Source organism: Dermacentor variabilis, chromosome 2, assembly GCF_050947875.1.
Source record: "Dermacentor variabilis isolate Ectoservices chromosome 2, ASM5094787v1, whole genome shotgun sequence".
Lineage (NCBI taxonomy): Eukaryota > Metazoa > Arthropoda > Arachnida > Ixodida > Ixodidae > Dermacentor > Dermacentor variabilis.
Window position 1 is genome coordinate 40480288 of NC_134569.1, and position 16989 is coordinate 40497276.

The 16989-nt window shown below is 46.7% G+C and overlaps 1 protein-coding gene across 2 annotated transcripts in view; it reads right to left on the reverse strand.

Annotated features, from left to right (window-relative positions):
- LOC142571681 (integrin alpha-9-like) overlaps positions 1-8505 on the reverse strand; it is a 61661-nt gene extending 53156 nt beyond the window's left edge. Inside the window, exon 1 of one of the 2 annotated variants that reach the window (XM_075680212.1) lies at positions 7415-8505. In XM_075680212.1, the coding sequence (XP_075536327.1) occupies positions 7415-7827 (413 nt within the window). In that variant the 5' untranslated portion in view covers positions 7828-8505. The remainder of the gene's footprint in view (positions 1-7414) is intronic. The other variant, XM_075680213.1, reaches the window with a different exon arrangement.
- Between the last annotated feature and the right edge of the window lie 8484 nt (positions 8506-16989).

Consider the following 16989-nt stretch of genomic DNA (forward strand, 5'->3'; position numbering starts at 1 on the left):
TCGTAGTTGTTTTTGTTTACAGCAGGCCTTCTCAGTGTACGTATACCTGTGGTATAGGTGTGGTGAGTTCCTGTTGTGAGCACGGGGTCGTGATCTCGATTCTCGGTCGCGGCGGCCGCGTTTCTACAGGCCCGTAATGCAAACTCATTCGTGTACCATGCTTTCGGCGCACGTTAATTAACCCTAGGCGGTCAAGATTATTCCGTAGCCTTCCACCACCTTTCAATGGCCCAGTGATGAATTGGGACACATTCGCGTGTGGACATAAGGACGTTGCGTAATTTCAGAAGGGTGGCTTCCTGCGCGAGTCCTCCGTCCACCTTGGTTCGCGCTGCCTCAGTCAAGGTTATGTAAGTTTGTGCTACTCTGCAACAGGCTGAGCAGAGCACGTGTCGTGCATCCGTAAGGACAGAACACGGTGTGTGTACCGCACATTGGGGGGACTGATTACTAGCATTCACTGTATCATCGCGTCACCTCATCTTTCACACTTCCTTTCCCTGTCTCTCGCTAACCCTTCACTCGGTTGTGGAGTAGCACGCTAGAGACGAGCTTCTCCGGACGAATTCTACACCTTTCTTATCATTAATCTCTCTCTCTCTATCTCTCTCCCTAGGACGTTAAACCCCCATGAACCATTCAAGGCACGGAATTCGGTGCACAAGTTAGCCAGAGTTCAGTTATCGACTTACTATCATTGCTATCGCGAGGAAGCATATACAACGACCGCGAGGCCGTGAGTTTGCATTTTGTCTGCGCCGACAGCCGCCGACCCACAACAGCCGTACACATTGCTGCAATGGCCGATGGAGGATGTTCAGGCGGGCTGGAAAGCGCTCTTCCGCTCCGAAATCCGGTGAAGAGGGCCAGAATGAAGCACAGAAAACGGGCGTCGGGCAACTCCCCCGCACTCCGAGGTGCACTCCCCCTCCGGCGGTGTGTCGCTGTAGCTTGCACAGCCTTTGGAAATCGAGGCCGAGGGTGGGGCGCTTCCTTTCCGTGCTCGCTGCGCGTGTGATACACACGACGCACAACAGGGCGTCGCGATTCAGACAGCAGGACGACGACGACGACGACTAACCGGCTCGGGCGCGCGAACGCTTGCGTGGGGCCTCGCTCCTCCGCCTCTGCAGGGTGGGCCCGTGCAGCACCCAATACGCTGGTATCAAGCGAAGACGACACCCCTGTCCCCCCCACAAACACACAAACTCTCTTTTCCTTTTTCCGCGGCGCATTTCTTTCGCTACAGCTCCTTATCAGGCCAGCGCGGAGTAAACGTATACTGAAAGAGCGGCCTGCCGCTGCTCACACACAGGGATGTATCTCGAGCTGTCATTAGGTCAAAACTCGCGTCCTGTGTTCGGAAGATGTAACTCAGCTTTCAGTCAACGCCCGTTAGTACAACACGGCCGAGACACCCCCCCCCCCCCTGTTCCCCCCCCACCCGCTCTCTCCCTTCCCTGTAGTACTGACGCGTGGTGCGGTTCTGCAAGAAAAGTTAAGGGATCATATACGCACCCGTACGGCAGACGAATGCAGTCAACTTCGTTTTGTTTATTTACTTGCACATTATTTGTCACACGTGAACATTCATTGTCTTCCATCATAGTAAACGCGGTAAATCGTATTGCTGTTGTGTCATTAATTGTAGCCTGTGTGAGTTGCCCCTCTTAACTTGTTACTATTTATTCGTAGTTCACTTGAAAAAGTGGCAGCCGCCTCACCTTCAACGTTCATAAAATGGCACCAGCTGCAATAACGTAGAGATTTATACGATGTGCATTGCAGCCCCCCCCCCTTTCTTCTTCTTTTTGGGGGGGAGGAGGAGGAAAGGGAGATTCAATTTATTGTGCAAACCACGTATATCCATAGCAACGCAATTATTGTTGCATGTCGGAGACTTTGACTCTGGAACGCTTGCTTTACAGTAAAATTAGGCACCTAATGACTCAATCACATTCTGATAAGCAAACGGTGCTGATACGAGTCCTTCAGACACCGCGGTCAGTCCTTTAAGAGCATATATACCCTCTATTCGGTGCGCGATTTCATGCAGCCCCAAGGCCTGCCGTCAATGGCGTGAAACGACCGGATGTGATACGCTGAGTAAATGTCAAGCTCCACCTGCAGCTCAGCGAAGCTGCTGCTGGTGAGAAGACACGCGCATTGGACGGTCGATATTAGCTGTAGTATATTATGTTTTCTTGTTGATTCAGGCTAGGCGCATCCTAATATACCGAAAGATACAGGAGATCTCGCACGAAATATACTGAACAAACGTCCATTATCATCGGTGGAGTGGAAGTAACCTGTTCTAAACTGGCGAGCGGAATTCACCAATACTTCGTGCTTAACGCTGAAGTCAGGATTCAATTTTTTTTTTCACACTTTACACTTGGCATCTGTAACGCAAAAGAACAGGTTCGCCCAGGTAATCATAGGGCTAAGCCGTAGTTTCTTTACACGCAGAGCATATATACTTCCAATGTTGTAAGAAAGGTTTAAAAAAAGAATACGACAAGAATCAGTTATAACTATACGATTTTCTAGTCATTATAGTGACTCTTTATGGCCGAATATTGTTATAAACGGACTGTATTGGCCGCATTCTTGAGTAACCTCTCACTTAGTTTCGGTTGCAATCTGAAATATTTTTTTATTTGACATACGCTTATCACTGATTAAAAGAATCGATTCGCGTATTCACACGAAAGTGCTTAGGCTATAGGACTGTTCGTAAGAGAAGGTGCCAGCCAATGGTTCCGGTGGAGATAATATAAGCGAAGGCCGGCTGGACCGTGATAAACGCTCCTCACGAAACCAATCGGCGCCATGTAATCGGCCTCATATAATCAGGCGTTCTCTCTCTCTCTCTCTCTGGGATGGCTGCAATTGAAGAGCCCCCATTACTAGCTTTGAAAGGATGACACTTTGCACCGAATTCCCCCATTCATTTTTATCTCATCTTCCAGCATTCGTTTTTTTTTTTTTTTTTGTACGCGCAGTATAGCGGTCCTAAACAGTAGGTACAACCGAAAAGCACGAAGGGCGGAGCGCACTAAACTTTACTGCGCGATATTCTTTCGCCAAAAAACAAAATCCGACTTCGTCGAAAGTGACTGCTGCTTTCTACGAACAAAATGGCATGGCAGCTACCTTTACGCTGCCGACGCTGTGTCTGGAAACAACGCAAGCGTGATGATGCACACAGCCCGACCACTTGTTCAAGTATTACACAGGACCGCTTCTCAAGAAGACCGCCCGGCGCAAGGTTTGTATAACGCCTCACAGCGCTATAGCATAGCAACATCAACCAACAATCCTCACAAGCTCTGGATAGTGCCTACAGCCCTCAAGTAACGCGCCCCCGCCTAACAAATCGAACGAAGTTATTTCGGACATGGAACGCGATAAAATAAATAGCAGCACATTTTCACTCTCCTTTGCTAAAGAATTGGACGTGCCCCCTGCCTTGTTTTCAACAAATATCGGATCACCTATGCCATTTTTTTTTGCACTAACTGCTGCCGGCATTCCACGTGAGAATCCAAACTTTGATTCTCATTCACAGCTCGACATTACGAACGAGAAACTATTAAATAACCTGAAGCATACTTCAGCAGTACATTTTTTATGTAATACCATTCGTGGCCAATTTCCACAGGTTGCATGCAGAAGGTCCTCCCTGCCCTCGAATATACGGCAACAAAAACTCGTCACTTAACAACTGACCGATCTCTTTGAGAGCAAGCTTTAGCTCTCGCGTTTCGTGTTCAGGTGCGCTTGAGAAGCAGAAATCTTCTCATTTGGCCGTTTTTAAAATAATTCGACCGAAATTTACTACATTCAAACGACAAAATTCAAATTTTAGCGACTGCTGGGAACATTTTCTTGACTTACGCCTTCGATCACTTTAGTAAAACTGTCGAAAATACTAAAATAAAATAAAAATATACTGACAGGAGAAGACGAAACAATAAATTAAAGGCAGGGAGGCTAACCAGGATTAAGCTCGGGGGCCACCCTGATATGGGGTAAGGGGAAGAACAGATTAAGCATTCAAGAGCTGATGTGCGAGGCAGTCACCGACACATACACTTTCCTTTGTGAGTCGTAATAAGAACAGATGACATTTCCGCAGACTGACTATTATAGCGTCTAGAGCAGACAATGTCGCTCTGAAGATTCTCAATAATTTTTAAATACAAATTTTACGAGGCTCACGTCCCGAAGGCAACGATTTCACGCAATCTGTCAAATTAATTTTAGAAGTTAATCTATCGTAGACGACGCAATAGATACAGTTTATTGAATTGGGGTATGTTTTCCTGATTAGGAACTGTGCGATCGGGATTTGTACATATTCGGTGCTTCCGAATTCTTGGGATTCAATAATTTGTGGCAACGTTTGTTAACATCTTGAGAGCCCATATAAACATATTTGCTCGGTCTGCAGAAGGTAACTTTTTCTTCGAAATGCAACAAATTTCATTCGCATCGTTGCAGCGGTTGCATAAATAAAGCACTTCGCCATTTCGCGAGCATTTGAGTAGGGAAATTGGAATTAGCATCTGGTTACAGCCTTCTCGTAACCAGCATACGTCGTTAGCACTCAGGGCACGTGATTTGCTCTCATATATGTGCGATCTTGACTCTCCTCTTGCAGCCATCCCCAGCCTTCCCAACTTTCGCACACTTCAAATTTCGTTCACATCTGCCAGCGTAGGTTTTATACGCGCGTCTCTAGAAACCCGCCCGCCCCTTGTGCATGTCCTTCAACTGAAGTTGACGGCACCTTACTGAAAGACGCCCCTCTTTCAACAGGCCCTCCTCCACCATCGTCGGCTACCCCAACCTTTATTTTTTCAGTTCAATTTATTTCTCTAAAGACCAGTTTGCAAGGGTACTAAATACTTTCTTCGGAGTATTATGTTATTTACTTGGCTAAGGGAGTGAGTGAGTGAGTGAGTGAGTGAGTGAGTGAGTGAGTGAGTGAGTGAGTGAGTGAGTGAGTGAGTGAGTGGGTGAGTGAGTGAGTGAGTGAGTGAGTGAGTGAGTGAGTGAGTGAGTGAGTGAGTGAGTGAGTGAGTGAGTGAGTGAGTGAGTGAGTGAGTGAGTTAGCATTGTATGCAAGTGAGCTTGCCCTGGCGGTGCCGTCGATGCTACCGCACGCCGTGCCTGGTGTGCGTGTCACCGGTCATTAAAGTAACGGCAAAGGTTTTCGATCAAACCAGTCGCCAATGTATATGCTGCTAAAACCGTCAGACTTAATCGTTCGCGATCGACCTTCGTAAATTGCCAGGGCCCGCATTCACAGAAAGTTCTTACGCAATAGAATTGTTAGTAAGAGCAAATTCCAGCCGATCCTGATGCTGGAAATTCTATTAGTGAAGGTGACCAGCCAATGACCAAGAGGGCACTCACGAGCGAAAAGCTTCGTGAATGTGGCCCCAGTTGTAATCAACCCTTTACCAATCAATAGTGGTCGCGAATGAAACCCTCTACCTTTTGCTCAACGACAGAACGCCATATAGTTCAGAAGGGTGGCTCGCCGGGCGAGTTGGGGTCTTCCTTGCACTCGTACTACGTCTTCTTTCACACCGTTCGCATCAGGAGCGCCATAAAGATACTAAACCACCACGGCTGGCCGAGTTCATTCACTCCCCATATTCACATGACATCAGTGTTCCGTCCTTGAAATCAAAGCCTACCTTATCACCTCTTCCTCCTCGTCACCGCGAAGAAGCTCTATGTTTTTTTAAATAAAATGCTCCATCCTAAGCTTAATCGCACGCCTTCCATCATCCTGCAGGACCTGCATATCTCAACGCACCGCCCACGCATGCTTCAAGTTTGTCGACCCCATGTTCTTGCTGGCTTTTTGTTTCTTTCTTCCCCAGAGCAATAGAAGAGTGGGTCGGCCATCACATCGATGTCTTCACGTTACAGTGATGCACTCACAAAACGACTCGTAAAGTGCCGTCCGCGATTGGCAATTTGCCGCAGCGTTCATCTTGTTGCGATGGTCGGAAAAGTGAGCGGCGGGCATCTTGTGAATACTGCGGGCCCTGATCAGTCTTGCGCACAGAGTATCATATCATATTCATTGTTCAATTAATGTCTAAATCACACCGCTTTTAATTTGAAATAAAATACTTGTGTGATATCTCTCCAGGAGTCTTGAGGGAAATGAAGTGAAATGAAATAAAACGTGGACATCGAGCTTCCGTCCAGTACGCTGTAAGGAATCGGTCTTGGTCGCGGTTGATTGCGTGAATCTTTTCTATCATGTTATCTTGCGCTACAATGCTCTTTACAATGCCTGACCAAACAAATCAGCAGTCAAGTTTTTCGATCAGGTGTGCCGAAATTGAGTTTGAGCACGCGGGAGATCAATACTGATAAGCAGTGATATAGCGTGTTCTTCGCTGCGGGGGGAAATAAAGAAAACGAAAAGAAAGGAAATTCGTGCCAGGTGGGCACGGAGAATCTAAAGTCCTTTGATGACACAATGGCCAAGTTAGAGCACATGCTGTCGCTGAACGGTTTGGGACCGCCAGGTGAAGCTTCCTCGCTGTTGTTTCTTATCTCTGCCTCCCACTGGCATGGTGTGCGTTTTGGGACAGACAGAAACAGAACTGCCGGGAGATTTCGGACTTCGGACACAGCAGCGCAAGAACACGTTGGCTTGTAAATACTTCCACAATTTCTGAAGCGAAGTTTTTTAAAGTTCTTTACAGTGAAGCCCAAATCGGCGCATCTCGCGCCTGTAAAATATGAACTCCGAAACAATACAACCGTCGCCGGACTTTCTATGTGCTGCCGTGAATTTATTCGCTTTTTCCGAAAACTGTAAAAACCACGACTGTCGTAGCTTGAAAGCAGTGTCATTCTCAAAGTAATTCCTTTTGTACTAACACAGAAGCATGACTATAATGAACGTGTGGATGCAAAAGTTGCAAATTGAGAAATTAATTCTGGCTACTTCATTATACTGAAAAACACTTCTGGACGACGATGTGTTCAGCGTTCGTCTAAAGCTAGTTATCCTGACAAGTATTTCCGGCTGGTAACAATAATAAAAAAAGAGCGTTGTGATGCTTTCTGTGCAGATAACTAAACTAAAGCCAGAAAGCATGAAAATAACCTCAACGAAAAAGCCTGCACCGGTAAGCTTCTGCATCGAAGTTAGCCACGGAAAAGTGACAGTAACTAAAGTGATCCCGGCTCGTTCTTCGGGTATACACCAATAAGACTTGTGCGCAAGCACTATTTAGTCAATGATTACGAGCTTGCTGACGTTCCCCTGTCAACGATTCATCAGCTTACAGAACTGCGAGGAAGCACATAGGCCATGCGCTTACAACAGTCGAAAGCATGCGAAAGTGCACTTTGCTGGCGCGCGCGTACTCACTGCATTCCAAGCTGGCCGCCCGCATGCAAAGCCACTGAGTATCCAAAGTGACTTCCAGCAGCTCCGCGAAGCACCACAGGAAACTGAGTGTCCAGATTGAACGCGGACGTCAGCGAAGTGGTCATCCAGAGGAAAATCAGGAACAACGGAAGCAGAGCGGGTTGCGCAGGAGATGCCTCCACGGTCGGAGCCACTGGTCGTTTCTTCGAGTGGGCCATTGGTGCCAGTTCCGGCGGTTGAACCGCGCTTGCTCCAGACACGACGCGCCGCTCCTGACGACGGACCACCTCGGCGGCGTGCGGCGGCAGCCCCCCGCTGTTACTCGGCTGCCGATCGCTTGGCGAATAAAAGAAACAAAGGGAGCGATAATAAAGCGCGCTTCCTTGGGGCAAACATCCGTCGCGCGCCGGCATCCGGCGACGGAGTGGTGGTGGCGGCGGTATGTCCCCTTCCCCTGCGCTAGTCGCGCACGTGCGCACCACTCGGGGCGCCTCGGAAAAGAGCGCACCGCAAAGCGCGTCGCCGAAGCAGCGTGTGACAGCCGCAACACCAGCGACGACGCCCCGCACGCGTCGCAACTCCCTCCCTCCCTCCGTTACACTGCGCGATCGGTGCAAACTGCAAAGCGCGGTCGGACCGGCGGCTCTGGCGATGATGTGGTGGGAAAGGAGTCGGCCGTCTCAAGCGCGGCTCGCTTGACAATTCTCCTTTCGCACCGCTCGCGTTTCTGGCGCGCTGCAGCCACGCACGCGTCTCAATTGTGCCGCCGCGTACCGCGGAATCGGGTGGCTTGAGTCAACTTCCCGGTGACGACGCCGTGGGCCGTGCCGGCGGACGACCGGTGTCCTTGGGGGAGGGTTGCGCCTTCCGAGGAGGCGAAAGCCACCGCCGGTGATTCAAACAGGTGCGAGCAAGCGCGAAGCCGTGCCGGTCCGTGTGCGTATTGGCTGCTCAATGAGCAAGCCCCGTTTGCGGGGCGAGTCTGTACTACTTACACCTGTGAGCGCGCGCGCCTAGAGCAAGAGTGTTTACTCCGCCGGCTCTTGGTACATCGAGCCTCCCCACGTTATAAGACGGGCTTTCCCGGCGGCCGGCAGTAAAGTGTGCCCCAACGGAGTCCCGTCTGTTCCGACGTGACGTCATCCAAAGCGCCCACACGGCAGTTAATCAGGAGCCTATCGGGGCGGCTGCGTGATTGAAAATGCGTTGTTCGCGACTCCTCCCGTAGGAGTGAATGAGCTGGGCTCTTCTCTCCTTGTTGCGCAACTGTGCCGAGCGGCGATGAGTGGCTCGTGCAATTGCTTCCAGCGTTGATATCTTATGGCCGAGGAGTCGTGTTTTTCTTATACTTAAACAGGTGTTACACGAGCTGGTTTAGCGGGTGCGGAGGTGTCTAATGAACGGTGAGCGTGCCGTGCGAGGCCGTTGCATGCGCATTGCGTAAGCGAATCGATTACTTTCGCTTTCAGTCTTAGCCACGCTGGATGACGCACGTTTGCTGGATTACGTGTTACAGACTTACGAGTTGCCCGAGGATAAAATTAAAAATGGCCGTCGGAATTAAGATATAATCATGAACCTTGCCAACCCGTGCACAGAAAATCCAACGCGATCAGATCGTTGTCATTAGTCAAGCTGTGACGTGCACTGTGGGGACAGCGTGGCATCTTTTGACGAGTATGAAGTCGGCAAAATTCCCAGTAAGCAGATTCCCAGTAAGAGGACTGATCTGATTTTTCTGTTCTGCTTCCCATCCGACTGTGACATCTGCTTGTTTATAAAATTATTAATTACTTTTTGTGTATGTGTCAATCAAAGTGCTGGCTGGCTATAGACCGGTACGACTATCTCTATTATATTGTCGAAGTGTGGTGTGCTTATTCAACGATTCACAGTGGCGTTCCCTAATAGGTCACTTATGCAGGCAGTGCACGGAGCCGAGAGGGATATCTTGTTTACAAACGTTCACCACGTCCAGTAATGGTCCCGTGTACCGTGCATTGAGGGGCCGTTAAAGTTTCCCTAGTGGTCAAAATTAATCCAGAGTCCCCCACTACGGCGTGCCGCGTAATCAAATCGTTGTCTCGGCATGTAAAACCCCAGAATTCCCAGTAATCTTACTAATTGCATAAGTGCCCACCGTCTGACCACGAGTAAAACACTGAGCAACGTACGTGCTTGTGCACCGGAATGTTGTTCAGGGGGAGCTCAGCATCGGAAGAGCATTGTTGGGAACCCGTCGGAGTGAGGTCGTTGTGAAACAGTTCTGCAAGCTCTTCAAAAAAAAAAAAGAAAGAAAGAAAGAAAGAGAGAGAGAAACAAGACGGCGGCGTCCGAGGGAATGCGAAGGACGGACTTGTTGCTGAACAAAACAGCAGGTCCCGTCAGCAATACGGAAACGGCAAAATGCTTGAAAGACCTCATCAGTCCATTGTAGTCATGTGACACGAATGTGCTTTTTACGTCAAAGTTTTCCAGGTCACTGCTCACGTGAAGGGGACTGACTCAGAATCGCGCCGCGATGCTTGACAAGCTGCATATGTGTGTAGTAATGGGAGCGCTGCTACGCATAGAGCAAAAAAAAAATAAAGAGAGAGAAAAAGAAAGAAAGAAAGAAGAAGAAAAAGAGGCAAATGTTTCACAATGTGGATGATATTAGATTAAATGTGTCGATGCTGTCTGCAAGTCAGAGAGAAACGAAGAATGAGAATATCTTAATGAAGTACAATTTCTATCAGCCCTAATATACTAGGCGAGCACGGATAATTCGATATGCACTTAGTGAGATTAAAGAGCTGTATCCACAAGAGATTAATAATATGCTCATGGTAGAGGCGATAGGTAGGTTAAATATTGGTGAAGACGGGTGAAAGCATAGATCAGCCAGGGCGCGAAGAAAACAGTTAAGAGACAAAGCCGGCAATATCATTACTAATATGGATGAGATAGTTCAAGTGGCTGAGGATTTCTATAGAGATTTATACAGTACCAGTGGCACCCTTGACGATAATGGAAGAGAAATTAGTCCAGAGGAATTCGAAATCCCAAAGGTAACGCCGGAAGAAGTAAAGAAAGCCTTGGGAGATATGCAAAGGGGGAAGGCAGCTGGGGAGGATCAGGTAACAACAGATTTGTTGAAGGATGGTGGACAGATTGTTCTAGAGAAACTGGCCACCCTGTATACGCAATGCCTCAGGACCTCGAGCGCACCGGAATCTTGGAAGAACGCTAACATAATCCTAATCCATAAGAAAGGGGACGCCAAAGACTTGAAAAATTATAGACCGATCAGCTTACTGTCCGTTGCCTACAAACTATTTACTAAGGTAATCGCAAATAGAATCAGGAACACCTTAGACTTCTGTCAAGCAAAGGACCAGGCAGGATTCCGTAAAGGCTACTCAACAATAGATCATATTCACACTATCAATCAGGTGATAGAGAAATGTGCGGAATATAACCAACCCTTATATATAGCTTTCATTGATTACGAGAAAGCGTTTGATTCTGTCGAAACCTCAGCAGTCATAGAGGCATTACGGAATCAGGGTGTAGACGAGCCGTATGTAAAAATACTGAAAGATATCTATAGCGGCTCCACAGCCACCGTAGTCCTCCATAAAGCAAGCAACAAAATCCCAATAAAGAAAGGCGTCAGGCAGGGAGATACGATATCTCCAATGCTATTCACAGCGTGTTTACAGGAGGTATTCAGAGACCTGGATAGGGAAGAATTGGGGATAAAAGTTAATGGAGAATACCTTAGTAACTTGCGATTCGCTGATGATATTGCCTTGCTTAGTAACTCAGGGGACCAATTGCAATGCATGCTCACTGACCTGGAGAGGCAAAGCAGAAGAGTGGGTCTAAAAATTAATCTGCAGAAAACTAAAGTAATGTTTAACAGTCTCTGAAGAGAACAGCAGTTTACGATAGGTAGCGAGGCACTGGAAGTGGTAAGGAAATACATCTATTTAGGGCAGGTAGTGACCGCGGATCCGGACTATGAGACGGAAATAATCAGAAGAATAAGAATGGGCTGGGGTGCGTTTGGCAGGCATTCTCAGATCATGAACAGCAGGTTGCCATTATCCCTCAAGAGAAAAGTATATAATAGCTGTGTCTTACCAGTACTCACCTACGGGGCAGAAACCTGGAGGCTTACGAAAAGGGTTCTACTCAAATTGAGGACGACGCAACGAGCTATGGAAAGAAGAATGATAGGTGTAACGTTAAGGGATAAGAAAAGAGCAGATTGGGTGAGGGAACAAACGCGAGTTAATGACATCTTAGTTGAAATAAAGAAAAAGAAATGGGCATGGGCAGGACATGTAACGAGGAGGGAAGATAACCGATGGTCATTAAGGGTTACGGACTGGATCCCAAGGGAAGGCAAGCGTAGCAGGGGGCGGCAGAAAGTTAGGTGGGCGGATGAGATTAAGAAGTTTGCAGGCATGGCATGGCCACAATTAGTACATGACCGGGGTTGTTGGAGAAGTATGGGAGAGGCCTTTGCCCTGCAGTGGGCGTAACCAGGCTGATGATGATGATGATGATGATGATGATGATGATGATGATGATGATGATGACATCAGTTCCTCTTTATCGCAAGCTCACTCTATTAAACGAATGTTAAAATAGCATACTTTTACTATCTATAGTTCATACAAAATGGTGGGAGAAAATACTTTTAAAAATATTAAATAAAGCTATATTAAACGAAAGGGTAGAAAAGTTGTTCCCATATTCAGAAAACACTTCACGCTACGACTGTTCGCCAAAGCAGATTCGAGTCAATCCTAATGCTGTATTGACTCGAATTGGCCGGTCAGTCGATTGGCCGGCCACTTGATTAGCGAAAGTGGCCGGCCAATGACAACTTGAGCACGTACAAATGAAAAGTTCACAAAGCTTTTCGCATGTGTAAAGGCAGGTCGTCGTTTTGAAAAGCTTCGTGAGCTTTTCATTTGTACATGTTCAAGTACAAAACTGCACAGGGACATGCATGCTCATCCCTTTCTACGCGTGCGTATGCAATGGTTCCAGGCCATCAAAGATTTCGAGGAAATTTAAGAGCACGCCAGCTCTCCCGCGCAGAAAATTCGGGACCTCCTATCCTTTGGCCTGTCGAAGACACAACCTACAAGAAAAGAGCGGAAGTCACAGCGCAACGAAAGACTACATATTTTGAAGTCTCGCAAGGAAGCATCAACACTCCTCAACACACCATCCTATACGCATTCGAGAGAGGACGCCTCAATCATACCAAAAGCACACACACATTACTCATACCACACTATACGCATTATATTAACAGAGACCCAGGCTACCCCACTTACAAACAGTGTGGGGCCTATCCATCAAATAAACGCACTTCTTGAGAGTGTCCTGCCAACCCCCCCCCCCCCCCCCCACCATCTTCAGAAAGACGATACTTTCTAAACGACCACTCAACCAACGACCCGGCAGCTGGGAGGAGTGGACCATTCCTTTCATGGAAGTTTGAAAAGCTATGGTGGCTGCTTCTGGTGCAGCATATCAAGAAAGTGCTAGGCCAGGAGGCATGAGCCTACCACGAGGCCCGGACTTGTGCGCGCGCGCGCGCGCGAAGCTTTTCTTTCGTAAGTTTCCTTTGCGATCGGCTGGAAGCTTTTGCTTAAACTCGCGAACAATTCCAGCCTCAGGTTTCTTGTGAATAAGGGCTGGAAAAGAAAGAAACGTGCGTAATTAATTAGATTGGGGACCGAATTCCCAAAGCTTATTGTTCGCAAGTGTAGTTTGTCATTGGCCAGCACTGCCTTCATTAACGATATATCTAGCGTCAGAATTAACTAAGGTTTACTCTTACGAACCGTTCCAGTGTCGTAAGAACTTTCTTTGTGAATACAAGGCCAGCGGCCAAATTAAAAAAAGAAAGAATTACGCAAGGATTATTCGTGAGAGAAAACTCCAGCCGATCCTGCAGGCTGGATATATTATTAGCGAAGACAGGCAGCCAATCGCAAACAACATTTACAAAGAAAAATAGTTATGAATTCGACAGCTCGTTCGTAAGTGTTCTTCGCCACTGATCGTTCACCTTCGCTAACAGTATGCCCAGCGTCAGGATTGGCCTGGCAAGTGCTCTTGCGCTATAACCGGTCACAGAGAAAATCCCAGCCAATCCTGGGCCCGTATTCACAGAGGTATTCATTCGTAAGTACTCTTTGCCATTGGTCGTCCGCCTTCGCTAATGATATGTCCAGCATCAAGATTGGCTGGAATATTCTCTTACGAGCAATTATAGCGTAAAAGTTTTTTGTGAATATGGGCTATGGTGTGTGAATTCGGCCCCAAATTAATGACGATGCGTGATGTTTAGTGTCCTACTGATGTTAATGCACACGCGCGCCTCGCGCTAAACCAGACAAAAGCTGCTTCTAATTAGGATACCCGGTGCTGGTTCGCACGATCCAGTGTATTCTCTGTAGGTCGGACGCACTGATGAGCCCCACTTTCAACGTATTTAGCCTAACAAATAGACGCAAGGAATAAGCAGTGACCACTTATAGCTCGCACGCCATCTCTGAGCCCCCTCCCCACGCCTATGGCGGTTCGGCCGCTGCTGCTCCTTCCCTCTTTCTTCCACCACTCTTTTCTATCCCTTCCCCCCTGTGCAGCACGGTTGAGGTGTCCTAATCTGAGAGACAGTTACTGCGCTGCACTTTACCCCAATTCTTCCTTCCTCAAATAAGAATCTCTATCTCTCGACGGAGACAGCCTCTCTCCGCTGCTTTACCATTCTGAGTGGTCCGTACCGAATTTGAATTTTTGTCCACGGAAGCTTATGCGGTTGCCGGTAGCGCTGGGTACGTCCGCGCTATGAGTGCAGCGCCGCTTCTGCTGCTCTTTTGTCTCTCTTGGAAGAAGCTTAACAAAATTTCTGCTCCTCCGCGTAGCTCCTAGATAAAGTTATGTAAATTGCAAACAACCATAGTTTCCAACTGCTAGACGCAAATTCGATATGTGGGTGCGTTTCCCTGAGAACGTATCGTAAACACAAATAAAAGCAAATACAAATGAGGACAAGCGTGGAGCGTTATTTGTGAATGTGCGACCCGCAGTTTAGGAGTCGTAACTGAGCTCGCACAGTTCCTTTTCCTGGTCTCTTCAGTATGGTAGAGCTTTTTTTTTTTATTTTCTGTGTGCAGTTTTACTGTACAGCATGGGTTGGGTTGGAGCAGAACCGTGGTAGGAAGATACTTCTGGGAGGTGCCTTTGTTTTTTAGTACACTCAGGCTGCTGCCACTTATTATATGAACAGAACTCCATTCTAAGTAGCTATAGTTTCAGTGTCCATAGAGTACGCAAGTTTTCGTGTTATGTCTTTTATTACATATGCGCATGAGTATTTGTCCCATTTTTCTTTCTGTGTGTGTATAGCGTGCGGTGCACCATTGAATCGCTCTAGGTGAATACTTCTCAAACTTTTCTAGTGTGTGACTCCTTTTAGCAGCATCAAACCTACCATGACGCGCCCTTCCCCTCCGCTTTAATAATAAGAACAAGCCTTCCGAATATTTAGCATTTAGTTGTGTTTTTTTTTCAGTGACGCAGACACATTTACGTTTTCAGTTCATACATTGCTTATCGATCTGCACTAACCATTACATTTTTAAAATATGTGTTGGTCATCGTTTTCTCGTCTTTGTTGTGAATACATCAGCAGCGAGATTGAAAACTTGCTCGAGGAGAAAAAAGAGAAGGAAAGACAGGAAGGTTAGCCAGTTCACTCAATGTGCGCGTTGAGGGGTAGAACGGTGTTGCTGTTGAGCGCAATATTGTGGTTACTTCGCACCTGTGCCCTCTACGAAGCGCAGCGCTTCATCCTTGTTGGGACTTGGAGGAGACGCTCCCCGTTGGGCGAATGAACAGCTGAAAAAGAATGGTCCGTCCTGGACCATCTACGTCGTAAGTGACCTTCGCTATCGAGAAGTACCAACACCTATTCTATCCATCGGCCAACAACCGGCGGAGTCCGTCAGGATGCGGAAACAAATACTGGGCCCCCTGGTTTAGCTCCCGCCAAATTCAAGTTCTTAAGTTTGCGTCGCTTTTTACAGCTTGTCTCGTCACTAAAGTAACTGGTTACGTGCAATTCGTTACTGAAAATATAATTGAATTACAGTGAGCTTTACCGAGTAAACAAAGTAATCGTCAAATTACAAAACTGCAAGAAAAAGCGATCGATCACGAGTACATTATTACATGTCATTCGTTACGTATAAGTCTGATTGAGACTCAGCCAAAGGATTGAGTGCATGACTATTTTTGAATATCTTCGTTACGCGAGGAGAATACTAAAGTAATTTCAGAAAATAGTAATCTGATCCTTAACAGAACTGCTTATCATTTTCGAAATCATTACCTTAAATTTTGCTGTCCTTTTGTAAATTATACCATATTATAGCTGGAGTTGCTTTTTTAATGAAAATCCTAGCTTGAGTGCAGATGTGGTGGCCTTACGCCCATCCATCTCAACATCATCAGGTCTATCGTAGAAATATAAAGATTAATTACCTGCCCCTACAGCTTAAAATCGCACTATATATAATGTATACTGTTCCCTTATATACAGTCCCATTTGCAATATTGCCTCCTTGTATATTGTTTTACCTCACAACGTAATCTTCATCTATTACACAGGCTGCAGAAACGTGGAAATCGAAGTAATTATAGGGGCTGCGAAGACCTGATCGCACTGTGCCATAATGTATTAGAGCTATATTATTGTCCCTAATTGATTGATCTTGTACATGTTAAACTTGCATTAACTGTTCATAAACAAGTGCGTTATGACCCTGTCGCATTTTAAAGCTGTAACAAGACGTTTACAGCTTTAGAACTTCACATTTTTTGTTACTCCTCATATTAGATCGTAGTTATGAATCTTCTAGCTGATGACAGCTGACACAGTATGTCATCGCAGTGTTTCTGAACACGATACCGCTTATTTTTCTCTTAGCACATGATGTCAAGACAGTCCAAGTGTTTAAACACGAAAATATGCTTACGATTATGTATGCAAGCTGAGCAATGTTTTGTGGTGGTGTCTTTTTCTTATGCTTACATTCATGTACATTTGCCTCTGTTTCTGCGTGAAACGGCAAGATCATATTGCTCGCTTGTATAGCTGCGCCATTGCTGTTTATGTCGCAGTTGATGTATGTCACTTTGACTGTTATTATAGTTACATTTATCACCGCAGCCTTTGCCTATGCACTTAGATACTCTTAGCAAAAAAACGTGTTGTGGGGATGTCTTTCGCATTGAAAATTTATTTATCTGTATCACACGAGCGTCGACAGGTGCCAGGGACCACGTCAGGCAGGTATGATGCCTTTAGTGCCGAGCTCTTGGACAGTGGCTGTCCGAAATAAAAAAAAATTGAATTGAATATCAAGCTTTTTGTAGTTAGTTTGTTTCAACATTATTCACATAATTTTCACGTCACCCTGTCTTACCCTATCTGAACTTCTTTCTCTCTCCTGCCCTTGAGCATGGGTTTATATATAGGGTCGCTGTTTTAGTTTACT